The sequence below is a fragment of the Babylonia areolata genome, chromosome 33, assembly GCF_041734735.1.
Source record: "Babylonia areolata isolate BAREFJ2019XMU chromosome 33, ASM4173473v1, whole genome shotgun sequence".
NCBI lineage: Eukaryota > Metazoa > Mollusca > Gastropoda > Neogastropoda > Buccinidae > Babylonia > Babylonia areolata.
The window spans coordinates 11,834,828-11,852,217 of record NC_134908.1 but is presented as its reverse complement, the minus strand read 5'-3'; the positions used below and the strand labels follow the sequence as shown (position 1 = coordinate 11,852,217).

General features: G+C 42.8%; 1 protein-coding gene across 2 annotated transcripts in view; it reads left to right on the top strand.

Moving 5' to 3' along the window:
* LOC143277192 (NAD(P) transhydrogenase, mitochondrial-like) overlaps positions 1–17,390 on the top strand; it is a 62,320-nt gene that overhangs the window by 34,798 nt on the left and 10,132 nt on the right. For both annotated transcript variants that reach the window (XM_076581969.1, XM_076581970.1), the window contains exons 11-17: positions 685–915; positions 2,685–2,864; positions 3,809–3,916; positions 11,326–11,571; positions 12,349–12,537; positions 14,614–14,765; positions 16,252–16,516. In XM_076581969.1, coding sequence (XP_076438084.1) covers positions 685–915; positions 2,685–2,864; positions 3,809–3,916; positions 11,326–11,571; positions 12,349–12,537; positions 14,614–14,765; positions 16,252–16,516 — 1,371 coding nt within the window. The remainder of the gene's footprint in view (positions 1–684; positions 916–2,684; positions 2,865–3,808; positions 3,917–11,325; positions 11,572–12,348; positions 12,538–14,613; positions 14,766–16,251; positions 16,517–17,390) is intronic.

Sequence of the window (17,390 nt, the reverse complement as noted above, 5' to 3'; positions counted from 1 at the left end):
GTTGTGGTAGAAGTAGTAAAGAAAGGAAGGACAAGATTGTATCATTACGGACTACCTACCAGTATGATTTTTGTGTATTTTGTATTCAGTGAAAAAGAAAAAGCAACTGATCATTATTGTATTGATTGTATGAACTTGAATATTATTATTTCTAAACCTGTTGGCCCTGTAACATGATGGGATTTGTGGCAGTTAACAAAGGGACAAGACACATTATACAGTTTAAGCACACCAATTGAGAGTCTAGGTCATGTTAAAACAGATGTTCTGTTATCTTGTCAGTGTATTTAGAGTACACAATTTCTTTGTGTTGTTATGATGATCGTGATACTTTTTACAGTGTGGAAATTCATATGTACAGCAGTGTGATTGATGATAACAAATAAATAGGTCATCATGGTAACAAATGAATAAGTCATCAATAAACAGACATACCCACTTGCTACACCAATCAACAATACAAAGAAAAAATCTTTGTGGGTCAGTGTTTACACACCCTGAGCCTGTTGCCCCTCCACCCCCCGAAACCTCCACCATCACTACACACTTACACACAAATCAGTGGTGCACAATTATTGTTTTTTATAGACCCCTGCCTACCCCAACCCTCTGATTTGAACAAAGAAAAGGAAAAAAACAAAACAAAAACTCATGCAAAACGCCCTGTATTGTTTCCCCCAACAGGTTACCACACGGTGTGGGGCGTGACCCCAGCTCTGCACTCCCCCCTGATGTCGGTGACCAACGCCATCAGTGGCATCACGGCGGTGGGGGGCATGCTGCTGATGGGTGGGGGCTACTACCCTGACAACACTGTGCACACCCTGGCCGCCCTCGCTGCCTTCATCTCCTCCATCAACATTGGCGGCGGCTTTCTTGTCACTCAGCGCATGTTAGACATGTTCAAGCGACCCGGTAAGGTGTTGGTACATTTCCCTTCTTTAGTTCATGTCTTTTCACTATCAAGTGATATTAGATCATCCCCCTTCAAAAAAAGGTGTATGTGTTTGTGCATGAGGGGGTGGGAGGGTGGGGGATGATGGGAGAAGCAATAGGATCAGAGATGAATTTTTCCGATTAATTTATGGAAATCTGTAAATCTGCAGCAATAAGCTTCATGACTGTGGATAGTATTGTTTAGATCTAGGATCTATAGCCGGAGTACCAAAGATTCATCCGCAGTACATGCAAGCAATATTTGGTTCATAGGAGCGTGCACTCTGTCTCTCATTTTGATCTCGAAACACTTCAATATCACCGTTGTCTTAAATTTGTTATCACATGGCTGGAGGCTATTCCTGTATTGCTCGACATCACTCCTCCAGCTTTCCACCCTTTCTGTACAGTGTGTGTGCGTGCGTGCGCATGTGTGTGTGTGCACGTTTTTGAATAGTTTTGAGTTGAAGGAATGGTAGACATGGTCGCAATAGCTGAGTTATGTAAGTGTTGGACTTTCAATCTGAGGGTCATCGGTTCGATTCTTAGTTATGGTGCCTGGTGGGTAATGGGTGGAGATTTTTCTGATCTCCCAGGTCAACAGATGTGCAGACCTGCTAGTGCCAGAACCCCCTTCTTGTGTATGCACGCACATGAGATCAAATACGCATATTAAAGCTCCTGAAAATGGAAGGTGGGTTGAATAAAGAAAACGGTCATACACGTAAAATGCTACTTGTCTGTATGTAGGCATGAGATTCTTCCAACTGTAGTCAGAATTCAGACCAAGGAAAGCCTAATGGGTCATTCTCTTGATTCGTCCAGATCCATTGAGAAAATGGAGAGGATAGGGGTGGGGTGAGACCCATGAAGCTTGTACAGTCCGACCTCTCCCCTGTCACAGTGATCCGACTCGTTAAGAACCTGTCCCATAAATCAGCATTTTCGGGTGTCCAGTCAAAGTACTAAAAATTCATCTGTATTACATGCATAAAATGTTTTTTGTTCAAAGGAGCATGTGAACGTGTGGCTTCTCTTTTCTTTCTGCCCTCTCTTACCAAAACCACACACACGCACACACACACACACACAAGCAGCAGTTTATCCAGTTAGTTAAAAATTATCGCTTGTTCAATACATCATGTTGAAATAAGATTTTGACTATGACACTAACATGGTGCTCACATGCACGCACGCACGTGTGCGCACGAACGCGACCACACACACACACACACACAGAGGCATACAGAGACATACTTTTAGAATAGAATAGGATATGTCTTTACTACCAAGTGTATTGGGGTCACAAGGAATTTGGGGGAGGGGGCTAGTACATAAAAAGGTACAAACATAAATCGAAAATCATTCCATATTCCTGTATGAGACATGGACCCTCTCAGTGGATTTATAAAGAAAATTCCAGGCCATGGAAATGAGGTGTTATGGCATGATACTTTATGTCACTTGCGCTGATCATATCATCAGTGATATGCATCAAACCATAAACAACGCACTGGACCACACAAGGATCTGCTGACATCACAGGGCTAAAAATTAAAGATGATTTTTAGTTGTCCAGTGGACAAGTGGATAAAGAAAAATCTATCCGCTTGTCCCCAGGACAAGTAAAATCTGCCTTGAAGGTCCATGTCTCACAGCATAACTGTGTCTCACAGCATAAGGGTGCAGTCTTACCACAGGTGACGACTGACAATTGAGTAATACATGTATTCATTCTGTTATTCCAGATGATCCCCCGGAGTACAACAAGTTGTATGCCATCCCAGCTGCTGTTTTCCTGGCCGGATACGGGTACTGCGCTCAGGCGGGTACCTACCCTGACATCCATCAGATGGCATACCTGGCTGCCTCCCTGTGCTGTGTGGGGGCCTTGACAGGGCTGTCTTCACAGACCACTAGCCGTCTGGGTATGTGTCAGGTCACATTCAGGGTATGTGTTATGCCACATTCAGGGTGTGTGTCGGGTCACATTCAGGTGTGTCGGGTCACATTCAGGGTAGGTGTCATGCCACATTCAGGGTACATGTCATGTCAAATTTAGGGTATGTGTTGGGTCACATTCAGGGTGCCTGGTCACATTCAGGGTAGGTGTCATGCCACAAACAGGGTGTTTCTGTCACATTCAGGGTATGTGTTGGGTCACATTCAGGGTGTGTGTCAGGTCACATTCAGGGTATATGTTGTGTCGCATTCAGAGTATGTGTCATGTCACATTCAGGGTGTGTGTCATGTATAGCATTGACTCTGTTTACACAAGTGAGTCAAAAAAAGTAATTTGAAAGAAACAGTTTCCTGACTATATTTCTTTTGGAGTTGCTCAGAAACTGTTAATGAATGATCAGCTGAAAATGTGTAGAATACCAAAACTTGGGATTATAATTCATGACTCTATGTGTACCTAAAGGTATGGCGACACATTAGCTTTTAGGTTATTTCAGCAATTTTCTAGGTTATTTCAGCTGCTTTCACCAACAGTCTGTATCATATATCTGTTCAGAAAGTATGTGAAATTTATTTTTCTCACATTTGTCATTCACTTAGTTAATGCTAACCAGTGTGTTAAGTAGGCTTGAAGCTATCAAACATTGATATTCTGTTCATTTTGATTTTTTAAAAAGTATGTGTTAGTATAGATAAATCTGAACTTTTTTTTCTTTTTAAAAAAAGTATGTGTACTTTCCTACAGTAGTTTGTGTGCTAGGGTTTTCTGTTAATTATTACCCTTCACAACCAAAAAGCACAAGCCAAAATAATGCCCAACACTGAAGGTCCTTTACAGTAAACAATATAAAATTATATGTAATTTATATATATATCTATATGTCTGAATTTGATATGGGTTTTTTTCCAGGTAACGCGCTGGGAATGATTGGTGTATCCTCAGGTGTGGCAGCTACCCTGGGACTGCTGAAGCCTGGCCCAGAGCTCATGACTCAGATGGCCACCTGCATGGGGTTGGGTGAGTGCCCTGTCTGCTGTGTGTTCACTGTGTTTGCCCCGTCTGCTGTGTCATTGAGTGCCCTGTCACCTGTGTGTTCACTGTCTTTACATTGAGTGCCCTGCCTGCTGTGTGTTCACTGTGTTTGCCCCGTCTGCTGTGTGTTCACTGTGTTTACATTGAGTGCCGTCTGCTGTGTGTTCACCGTGTTTACATTGAGTGCCCTGTCACCTGTGTGTTCACTGTCTTTACATTGAGTGCCCAGTCTGCTGTGTTTACATTGAGTGCCCTGTCTGCGCTGTGTTTACATTGAGTGCCCTGTTTTCACTGTTCATTGTGTTTACATTGAGTGCCCTGTCTGCACTGTGTTTACATTGAGTGCCCTGTTTGCACTATTCATTGTGTTTACATTGAGTGTCCTGTCTGCACTGTGTTCACTCACGACTTGAAAAGATACCTGATTTCGTCGATCGTCTTCAGTCACTGACAAAATGAGAAAACTCACAAAGGATTAGAGGATTTTTGCAGCAGAGATCAATAAAGAAGTGAATAATAAGTGGAACTGGGTCTGGCAAGATGAGATCATGAAAACAGAAGTGAAGAATAAAAAAATTACTTTACGGGTAGGCGACACCATTCACAAAATTGACACCGCCGTCAAGGCCAAGTGCGATTGGTGTCAGATTGTATGGGTGCAACTGTTCAGTCCAAGCACGGAAATCTGTTTTCACATTTGCATTAAAAACGGAACGTCCATTTTCTAGAAGAAAAAAGAAAGAAAGAAAAAGCTGATGGGCCATTCTATATCGTTTACCGATGATCTGTCAAAACTGAAAAAGGAATGCTCTTTCAAAAGCGTCGCCGATTTGTTGACCCATTGAGAGGCGATCCAGTGACTTGTCAGAGCGCCAAAATCGAAGTCCGAAAGTTTCCTAAGGCACTGTGAAAAGCACGCGCACATGCACACGGCACATGCAGTCAATCACACACACACACACATACATGCACATGGACATGTGAGCATGCGAACAATCACACACACACACACACACACACACAAATTTGCGGGCACGCACAGATACACCAGTGCGCACAGTCTCCATCCCTGTCAAGCCACAAGGGCCGTGGGTACATCTGCTTGACCCTCTGTTCATTCAGCAAAAGCTGCCAACGTTTGCCTCTGCATGCAGAAGTAACATTGTTTCAATTGAAACAGAAACTTTGTACCAACTTATTGATGTCAGTGCCTTTTCTGTCAGTGCCTTTTCTGACACAACCAAGGCTTCTGTACAAACAGTTCATGGCAAGAGTCAGTGTATTTAGATTTGAGACCTATAGCTGGCCAGATTACCAAAGTTACACACGCATGCACAGACAGAGCTGCATTGAATGCGCGCGCGCGCACACACACACACACACACACACACTCTTTAAAAAAACAACCATGAATGAATTCACATATACACATACTCTATTTTTTATTTTATCTCTCTCCTTCACACTTGCACATGTGCACACATAATATGAGCACTCACACAATCACACAGAGCTTAATAATACGCACATGCACGCGCACACTCACACACACACACTCTCTTTCAAGCACACGCACACACACACACGGAGATTGAACACACAAACACACACACACACACACACAGAATGAATTGTATTTAACCCGGAGAGCGCGATGAGCCACGATCGTGGCTTTCCCGGTAAAGTGCGATGGGCCACGATCGTGGCTCTGTTTACATAAGGTCCGACATCATACGGCTATACTCGGCAGCCTTTGTAAAACTGCCTCGTTCTGGTGTTACTGCCTCCCTGCTTGTGTTTGCACAAACTTTGACCGAGTTTATAAGTCCAGATCTTCGTCTTTTTTGTAAACAATGAGTGACACTAAAGTTGACAAAGCTCAGGAAATGAGTGACCTTGTCACTAGTGATGATTCGTTTGCTGACAGGGATTGTGGTGAAAACGGCTTTGTTATTTTGACACTTGGGCATGCTGGCTTGCTTGTTGTTCATTCAGTTTTGTGTCTCCAGCCACAAAAACTGGGGGGTGGGTGATGGGGGTGGGGAGGGGTGGTAAAATGGGTTAGGCATGGATCTATTGCGATTTCTTGACCAAATCAAGCTAGAAAACTGGAAATTATTTTGATTTAAAGCATTCTTGCTGCTTTTGAAAGCAACATGAGCTAAAAGAAAACATTTATTTCTGTTTTTGCCTGTGATTGCATAAAGTATTGTAGATGTGCGCGTGCGTGGCGTCGGTGGGTGTGTCTCAAATAAATAATACAATGCTTATAATTTTATTGTTTCAGTTATATTCATATCATGATTCTGCAGCCAGAACATTTTTTGTACAGTTTAATTCCAATTTTGAGATTTTGACTCTGTAAAAGATGTGAAAATACCTATAAACATTGTGGTTGACGTTTTTGGAAAACAAGTGTGCAAAATTTGTTAATTATATCCTATGGAATATCTCCAACTACATACAAGGTACAGCCTTTTTCTTACTTTTATCTGATTCTTCATTCACTCTACTTTCCAAAAATGTATAGGTTTACCTATTTATTCTTACTGATAAGCATACAAATGCCCCAAATCAGAGCACAGGTAGCGGAGGCAAACTATCCCTTTGTTTTAAGCATGATTTCTGTAAGTATGTTTTATTATATCCAGCACTTTGAGGGTTAAAGCAATGTACATACATGCGCACATACAAACTTGCACTTTTTCCTCCCACTTTCCCCCCTCTCTCTCTGTCTCTTTGTCCCTCTCTCCCTCTTTCTGTCTCTCTCTCGGTCTCTTCCTTGCATATACACACAGAGTTGTATTGAAAACACACATACAGGCGGAGAGAGAGATCTATTGAATTTGAAAGCAGTGCATACACATGCACAGATACAACTTGCATCAGTTCTTTCCTCCTACCATCTCCCCTCTCTTTCTGTCTGCCTCCCTCTCTCTCTTGTTTACACACAGTTGAATTGAAACCACACATACACATGCATGTGCGCACTCACGCTCGTTTGCTGTCTCTCTCTCTTTCTTTCTCCCCTGAACACACACACACACACACACACACACACACACACACACACACACTGACACACACACTGACACACACACACACACACATACATACAGTCCAGGCTGGGGAACTCTCAGCGGATCTGCGGATCCGCTATTTTCAGCGGAAGAGCAGTTGATTTCAGAGAGAGAAAAGTCGCTCCCCAAACCCCAGCCCCCCTCCTGCAGACTTCACTTTCATGATTTGCTGAGGTACCTCTCCCCTCTCTCTTGAGTCTCCTACCAGTGCTGAGGGAAGGGGGGAGAAGAGGGGGTGGGGGTATGAAACCACTGTCAATGACTGTGGTAATTTTGGCACTGAGCCAAGACACTGACCACTAGCTCCAGCTGAGAATCCTTGACTGCTTGAAAGTGATATAACCAGTCACAGACCCACCTCCTCCTCCCTCCAGTCATTCCTCTTCCCCCTTTCTTTCCTCAACCAACACACATGCCTGTCAGTGGAACAGAGACTACAGATGTAGAGACTAGATGGTCAGTTATATTGGTACAGTGCAAACTTGTGTGCTAATGACATTTTCCTTGAAAACACACAAACACACACACACACACACACACACACACACACACACACACACACACACACACACACACACACTCACTCACTCACTCACTCACTCACTCACTCATACAAAGAGTTTAACCCGGAGAGCGTGATGAGCCACGATCGTGGCTTTCCCGGTAAAGTGCGATGGGCCACGATCGTGGCTCTGTTTACATAAGGTCCGACATCGTACGGCTATGCTCGGCAGCCTTTGTAAAACTGCCTCGTTCTGGTGTTACTGCCTCCCTGCTTGTGTTTGCACAAACTTTGACCGAGTTTATAAGTCCAGATCTTCGTATTTTTTTGTAAACAATGAGTGACACTGAAGTTGACAAAGCTCAGGAAATGAGTGACCTTGTCACTAGTGATGATTCATTTGCTGACAGGGATTGTGGTGAAAACGGCTTTGTTATTTTGACACTTGGGCATGCTGGCTTGCTTGTTGTTCATTCAGTTTTGTGTCTCCAGCCACAAAAACTGGGGGGTGGGTGATGGGGGTGGGGAGGGGTGGTAAAGTGGGTTTGGCATGGGTCTATTGCGATTTCTTGACCAAATCAAGCTAGAAAACTGGAAATTATTTTGATTTAAAGCATTCTTGCTGCTTTTGAAAGCAACATGAGCTAAAAGAAAACATTTATTTCTGTTTTTGCCTGTGATTGCATAAAGTATTGTAGATGTGCGCGTGCGTGGCGTCGGTGGGTGTGTCTCAAACAAATAATACAGTGCTTATAATTTCATTGTTTCAGTTATATTCATTTCATGATTCTGCAGCCAGAACATTTTCTGCACAGTTTAATGCCAATTTTGAGATTTTGACTCTGTAAAAGATGTGAAAATACCTATAAACATTGTGGTTGACGTTTTTGGAAAACAAGTTTGCAAAATTTGTTGTTTATATCCTGTGGAATATCTCCAACTACTTACAAGGTACAGCCTTTTTCTTACTTTTATCTGATTCTTCATTCACTCTACTTTCCAAAAATGTATAGGTTTACCTATTTATTCTTACTGATAAGCTTACAAATGCCCCAAATCAGAGCACAGGTAGCGGAGGCAAACTATCCCTTTGTTTTAAGCATGATTTCTGTAAGCATGTTTTATTATATCCAGCACTTTAAGGGTTAACACACAAAGAGTTGTATTAAAAGCAGTGCACATACATGAACTTTAACTCTTTCCTCCCATGTCCAGCCCGACCCCTATTCTCAATCTCTTTGTCTGTCTGTCTGTCTCTCTTTCTCACATACACAGAGTTGCATTGAAACCACACACACACACACATATGAGACACGTTTTTGAAAATCATGCCCCCAAAGCTGACTTTACAGGTTTGGAAGCAAAAACACTTCAGTTTAGGAAGAATTGGACTGATTTTTTGTCTTCTGTGGGTTGGAATACCTCAGCATCATTGGTGGCCTGCAAGTGCAGATTTCATGGTTTGAAATTGAGAAAAACCTTCAGCTTCAGGGGGCTTCGCCCCCAGACCCCCACCAGGGTCGTTGCCCCATAGACCCCCACTGGGGGCATTCTACGGCCCCCATGCCCCAGCTTTCAGACTCCATCACAATTTCCCAATCTCATGCCTGTATTCAGGGTTCAGTAAAATGATGACTCTATCTGCAGAGACTGTGAATAACAAAATGAAAAATTCACCACAAAAAAACAACCCAACAACATCAAATAAACAAACAACACAAAAGATGCTACTATCATACATGTAAAATACTGAGCTAACTTAACTCACTCCATGCCAAGAGTTTTTGCCCTTGCGAATCCCAGAAAACCCAGGGTTTGCATAGGATCGGAAAAAAAATTTGCAAAAAAAACAAATAAACACCCAGACAATTGAAATTTAGTATGTGTATTCATTGATTGTTGTTCCATATTTGTGCAAAAAATTAAATTATTTACTCACCATCTTGTTGTTGATCGCGGTATCCATTTTTGTGTATTTTGTAGCATTTTTGCACCCATCGGAAGGTATACCAAGTGCCCTTGAACAGCTTACAAATATTCCACATCACATCCTAACACCATATGAGGAACTAAAGACCTAGTACATGCAATGAAGTGTGAACAGGTGGTGGAGAAAGTTGAAATTCACACACACACACATAAAATATTGTCTCTACATAAAAAAAGAAGTTGACTGTACACAAAAACCTGATGTATTATCACTGACAGTAGTCTTGCTGGAGTGAAAAAGCTCATGGCAGGTGATGTCGAGTCCTGGGCACAGCTTCACACACAGTGAAACTCCACAGTTTGGACACCAGTTGGAAGTTTGGCTTCTTGGTGTGTTATGGCGCTTGAACAGGTCTTCACAGACATTGCACCTGCGGTACCTGGTCACTCATATCCACTCCAGCCATGTTGGTGATGTAGTCTTGTACTGCAGCTGGCTTCTGTCTTTCAGGACAGTGTCATGTTGTGACAATGACCATGGTGGTTGGCAGCATGACTTGTCAGCACATGAACTGGCTTTTTGTCCTGCCGCTTCAGCACAGCAACATGACCTGCAACCACACACACACACAAATGATCATGCAGGTATAACTCTTTCTTCTTATTGTTGTTTAAATTATTTGTTTGCTTATTCCCTTGTTTATTCTAAGCATTTATGTGAATGGAAGCATAATGTGGTAAGTTTTTTACATGCAGTCAAAGAAAACCACCTTAGATTTTTTTTTGATTTTTTTTTTTTACAATATTACAAACAATAATGACAGTATCATCAGTATTAGTACTATTACTGTCATTTTTATAGCACCTTATTCTACAAATAAGCTCCATGTTATTGTAAAACAGAAAATAAGTAAACATATGCATGCAATCGCACAAACACACACACACACACACACACACATACACACACACCACACAGTTGTACACTTGAGCATGTGCCATTGTTTTCTTTTTTACACACACACACACACACACACACATATATATATATATATATATATATATATATATATATATATATATAACACATACACACTCACCATTTTCAGTCCAATCACTGGTAAAAACACCAGCAAAGTCGCCCGTTTCCTCAGTGATTTCGTTGTTAGTGTCGGTCAGCTGGCACCTGTTCAGGACTCACTTTCCTCTCCACTGTAAACACCCTCTTCAGCGGCCGAATCTATTTCTAGTTCCTCGGGATATGTTTCAAAATCACTGTCTGACGAATCAGCATTATCTCCTTCAGCATCGAAGCCTTCAGTTTGGATCATTTCCAAAGCAGCTTCAATGCTGTGTTGCATTTGACCTCACCTACCATGTTGAACACTTCGACATGATGCCATCTTGTCAAAAAACTTGCAGAGCTGACCGAGGGTATGCTTCGTTGTCGACTGCTAACGAGCATGTCACTGTACACATGCAGTGTGTATGAATGAAAAGTTGGCCGGAGATAACTTAAGAATCAGTTCTGCTTTTGAGTTTCGTATCCGACACGTCACTCCAACAGCGCGACTTTTCAAAATCCAAATCCGCATATGCGGACATTGGCATCCAACGCTTTGTCCAACGATATGCGGACAATGGCAGCGAGTGAGTTAACTAGGTTATTGTGATTTTACTTGACTATGTTTTGTGATTTTACATGTATGAATGTATTCTTTAAAAGAAAATTTGAAACAAACTCATAAAATGCAGAAAACATTCTTCAACCCCACACACTTTTAAAACAATCGAAGAACAAAAAAGCAAAGTTGGGTCAGGCAGACACAGAGTTCAGAGAGAAACAAAGAATGCCCAACACATGATCTCCCTCCCCACCACAGGTGGTGCCATCGGCACCGTGATGGCCAAGCGGTTGGAGGTGACAGACCTTCCCCAGATGGTGGCGCTGTTCCACTCCCTGGTGGGGGCAGCCGCTGTGCTGACCTGCTTCGCCAACTACATCCTGGAGCAGCCCCACTTCGCCACAGACCCTGCTGCCACCATCACCAAGACTTTCCTCTTCCTCGGCACTTACATCGGTGGCATCACCTTTACTGGATCCCTTGTTGCTTTCGGCAAACTGCAAGGTGAGGGGGCTAGGGGGAGGGAGCTGTGAAATTTCTTATCCCTTTTTTCTTTTCTTTTTTTCCCCATTTTCTCCTTTTTTTGTCCTCTATTCTTTGTTTTTTCAATGCCACCATCACTTTAAGGTGGGTATTTTTTTCATGCAAGTTCTTCAAAGGGGAGCCAAGTAAGACTCCGCAAGACAGGCAACAGTGGAGATCTCTTGTGGTCCCCTTGAGTGCTACAGGACAAAAGAAGATTAAAAATGCTGCATAAAAGTGTAGGAATAGAAAGAAATTGAAAGAAAGGTGTTGTGGTGTGTTAACAGTGTGTAAAGGTCAGAATTTGTAACTAAAAAAAGAAGGGCTGAATAGTGAGAGAAGTTGTGTGACTATGGATGCCTTGATAATAAAAGCTTTTATCAGTAGTAGTACACATGCATATTTACATGCAAACATGAATTATGTCTGCATGTTCATATTTGGATTATTGCATATATTGGATTAGAAATGGACTGGAACAGTGTAGCTTTACCCATGTACTTTTGTCTTTTCAAGGTTATTTTATTTTCATGTTCCATGGCAATGATGTAGCCTTTTTTCTTATTGACTGGAATGTTTTCGGCCACTACATGAACCTGGGCTGTTATCTGAGCTCAAAGCAACAATACTAATACTCCCATTCCCCACCATACGAAGTGGATTTAGTAATTTTCCAGTTCCTCTAGACCAAACATTCTACCTAGAAAATTATTCTGCAATATTTGTATGTTTGTTTGTGTGTGTGTGTGTGTGTTGCAGGCTTGCTGAAATCTGACCCCTTGCTGTTGCCTGGCCGACACGCCCTCAACCTGGGCATGTTGCTAGGCAACGTGGGGGCCATGGGTTACTTCCTGTACGACGAGACGCCCACCGTGGGGCTGAGCATGCTGGGAGTGACCACCTCCTTGTCCTCCATCATGGGCGTCACCCTCACTGCTGCCATTGGAGGTGGGTTGCCAGGGTGACCTCAGGCTTTGCAAGAAGTTTAGGCTCGTTACTGAAGCATTAACATACCCAGCATGCACACTGAAAACCTATTAGAATGATTTATTCAGATTAGGCCATAGCCTTTCTGAAAAGATGTCACATAATTATATGTTTTAATGCCCAAAACACAGGCAATTCTGTGGATTTAAACAGTTCATGAGAGTCTGAGGCTGCATGAATGTGCTGCACTTGTTTGAAATACAGAACACAGAAAATATGTTATATCAGTGCCAGACACTGAATTCAGTATCCTGACTCTCAGTACATGATCATCGCCCACAACCTTATTGTTTTGATTGAAGATTTAATTTCCTTTAGCATATTGTGGCATATAGAGGATTATTAGCAAGCAAACCAAAGCATAATTAACAAACAACTAAGAAGTAAATTGTGTCCACAGTACACATCAGTTGAGCGTTATGTTTCACTAAAGCATGTTTGCTTCTCAAAATGCATACAAATGTTCAAAGCACATTAAAATAATGTATGAAATTGCTTCAGATTGCTATGAGGATAGGTAATTTTAGACATTTCATACATCTTTGAATGTTTTACTTTTTAAACTTGTTTGAACAGTGAGTTTGTGTATTTTCAAAGTTACAGTCTAACAGGCATTTGCAGTCTTTACACATCGTTTGACATGTGAGGCACCAAAAGAAAAGAAAGAAAAAAAGAAAATCATGTGTTCCATGAACTGCATGCAGCTGAGGTCACAAGAAAACAAAACAAAAAAACCTACTACAAAAAACAAGACCAAACATTCAGTCATTTGGATGAGACGATAAACAGGTCTCATGTGAAGCACGCACTTACTGCACATAAAAGATTGCATGGTAACAAGAGAGTTGTCCCTTGCTGAATTTAATTGTAAAATTCACTCTGATATAAATGTGTGTATGTGTGAGTGGCTGAAGCCTGACTGACTGACACAGGAAATGAATGATGAGTGCCCAAAAGCATCTGTCAGTCGGCTCTGCCTGTGTAGGCAGCCTGTTGTGCAAATGACTCCATGTTTGTAGAACACTTTGAGCTTAGTCTTTAATTGAAGATAGGTACTAAATGAGTAGCTATATCAATCAGTCAGTAACTGTTGACCTGTTGTGAAATTATCCACAACAGTCCTACAATATTATTGGTGTGTAGGTGCAGACATGTGGCAATCATTCATTAAAAAAAAAAGAGAGAGAGACTGATTTGTATTGACTAATGTAAACAAAAAGCTTGATGATGTTTGAAAGAAAAAAAAAGTACAATGGCCATTGATCTCCACCTCTCCCTACTTCAAAACAAAAAAAAGCTTCTTTTTTTATAGAAATTACATGCCTGTGGTGATCACTCATATCTATCAATCAATACTGTTGGTGTGTAGGAGCGGACATGCCTGTGGTGATCACTCGTATCAATCAGTACTGTTGGTGTGTAGGAGCGGACGTGCCTGTGGTGATCACTCGTATCAATCAATACTGTTGGTGTGTAGGAGCGGACATGCCTGTGGTGATCACTCGTATCAATCAATACTGTTGGTGTGTAGGAGCGGACATGCCTGTGGTGATCACTCGTATCAATCAGTACAGTTGGTGTGTAGGAGCGGACATGCCTGTGGTGGTCACTTGTATCAATCAATACTGTTGGTGTGTAGGAGCGGACATGCCTGTGGTGATCACTCGTATCAATCAATCAATACTGTTGGTGTGTAGGAGCGGACATGCCTGTGGTGATCACTCGTATCAATCAATCAATACTGTTGGTGTGTAGGAGCAGACATGCCTGTGGTGATCACTCGTATCAATCAATCAATACTGTTGGTGTGTAGGAGCGGACATGCCTGTGGTGATCACTCATATCAATCAATACTGTTGGTGTGTAGGAGCGGATATGCCTGTGGTGATCGCTCGTATCAATCAATACTGTTGGTGTGTAGGAGCGGACATGCCTGTGGTGATCACTCGTATCAATCAATCAGTACTGTTGGTGTGTAGGAGCTGACATGCCTCTGGTGATCACTCGTATCAATCAATCAGTACTGTTGGTGTGTAGGAGCTGACATGCCTGTGGTGATCACAGTGCTAAACAGCTACTCTGGATGGGCGCTGTGTGCTGAGGGCTTCATGTTGGACAACAACCTGATGACCATTGTAGGTGCTCTGATCGGTTCCTCTGGCGCCATCCTCTCCTACATCATGTGCAAGGTGAGATCCCCTCTCCTACACATGTGCGAGGGGAGATCCCCTCTCCTACATCATGTGCAAGGTGAGATCTCCTCTCCTACACATGTGCGAGGGGAGATCCCCTCTCCTACACATGTGCAAGGTGAGATCCCCTCTCCTGTATCATGTGCGAGGGGAGATCCCCCCTCCTGTATCATGTGCGAGGGGAGATTCCTTCTCCTGTATCATGTGCGAGGGGAGATCCCCTCTCCTGTATCATGTGCGAGGGGAGATTCCTTCTCCTGTATCATGTGCGAGGGGAGATCCCCTCTCCTGTATCATGTGCGAGGGGAGATCCCCCCTCCTGTATCATGTGCGAGGGGAGATTCCTTCTCCTGTATCATGTGCGAGGGGAGATCCCCTCCTGTATCATGTGCGAGGGGAGATCCCCCCTCCTGTAACATGTGCGAGGGGAGATCCCCTCCTGTATCATGTGCGAGGGGAGATCCCCCCTCCTGTAACATGTGCGAGGGGAGATCCCCTCCTGTATCATGTGCGAGGGGAGATCCCCTCTCCTGTATCATATGTGAGGTGAGATCCTCTCCTTCATCATGTGAGAGGTGAGATCCCCTCCTACATAATGTACAAGGTGATATCCCCCTCACTATGTGTGAGGTGATATTCTTGCATCATGTGCAAGGTGAGATCCAATCCTATATCATGTACGAGGTGAGATCCTCTGGGGCTATCCTCTTCTACATGGGAAAGGTGAGGCCACCATTCACCCTGTCTGGGTCAGTCCTCCTGTATGTTTATGAATACCACTGTACTTGTGCCTGATTTCCTTTGTTTTTCAGTTTCGAGAGAATCAATAGTGACTGTTTTTCAGTTTCTGGGGGATCAATAGTGACTGTTTTTCAGTTTCTGGGGGATCAATAGTGACTGTTTTTCAGTTTCTGGGGGATCAATAGTGACTGTTTTTCAGTTTCTGGGGGATCAATAGTGACTGTTTTTCAGTTTCAAGGGAATCGATAGTGACAATTTTTTTTCAGCCCTGATATGGCCCTCTGTGGTTGGCTGGGCTGTAACCAGTAATAGATAATGAATCATTCATATGAGAGAGAGAGCCTACTATCTCAATCAGTATAACTTTGGCTAGCAACAGACATGGTATTCTAAAGCTTGGTCCACTCTTTCTGTTGTGATATTGTGTTCCTGATTTTTCTTGATTGCTAGATCAGATTAGTGGTTGTGTTAGTCATAAAATTGATCAGATTAAAAAGCCATTTCTACAAAAGAGGGTACTGCATAGACACACACAATACATAAGATATACTAAGGGTCACTAGTTGCACCTACTTTCAAGTTTCTCCACAGCCAGACAGTAGTTCACACAGGACAGGAATCATACCCCTGCCAGAGTCTGCGCCAGTGGGTCACAATGAGCATGTTAGAGTGAACATAATTTTAGGAGTACATTTTGGCTTTCTGTATCCATTTCACTCCCCATATCCCCACACCTGTGCAGGCCATGAACCGGTCCCTGCCCAACGTGATCCTGGGCGGGTACGGCACCAGCTCCACAGGCACAGGGAAGCCCATGGAGATCACGGGCACCCACACGGAGATCAACGTGGAGGACACCATCAGCCTGGTGAAGGACGCCAAGAACATCATCATTGTACCCGGCTATGGCCTGTGTGTCGCCAAGGCACAGTATCCCATTGCTGAGCTCGTCGACATCCTCCGCAAGAAAGGAAAGAACGTGCGCTTTGGTATCCACCCTGTGGCTGGTGAGTTCATGACTCGGGGGAAAAAAGATTGGGTGATGTATGATTTCACTTTTTTCTTTCTTTCTTTGCTTGTTTGTTTGTTGCTGCCCCATTACCAGCACTATTTCAGTGACATTGCTCTCACACCACTTATTCAGAGTCCCCCCATACAGTCACCATCTGCCACAGTCTCAGCGCCGGCAGTGCACAGATAACATGCTGGGTTCAAATCGGCTCTGAGGCCTTTTTTAATTTATTTTTTAACCCAAAGCTTTTTAACAAATACAGAACACATTTTAATGATTAAATTTTTTCATCTATTTATTTCTTTTCTTTTTTTTTTTATAAAGTACATCACAAGTGAGTCTTGAAGGTTTTGCCATTCTGGTTTCCAAAGGAATAAAGCCTTGCCATACGTTGCGGGTCTCCATGGACCCATGCTTTTTTCTGAATGAATAAAACCTTGATGTACGTCGTGGGTCTCCATGGACCCACAGTTTTTTCTGAAGGAATAAAGCCTTACCATACGTTGTGGGTCTCCAGGAACCCACACACTTTTTTCTGACGGAACTAAACCTTGCTGTACATCGTGGGTGTGTGTATGGACCTGGGAAATTTATGATAAATTATGAAGTGTGGAATGAACTGGTTTCTTTTTGACTCACTTGTGTAAACAAAATGAGTTCATATTAAAGACTGTGTGTGTCTATCTGTATGTATGTCTGTGTGTCTGTGGCAAACGTCAACATTGGCATTTTATTAGGAAATACTTTCTCTGTCAATACCACATTTGGCTAAAATATAGTAGGAAGAAAAAGCTTCACAGTCTTACCAGTAATAGGTTTAAGTCTCCCGAATTAAACAGTTTTTCTGGATCATCAACTGTTTATTTCAT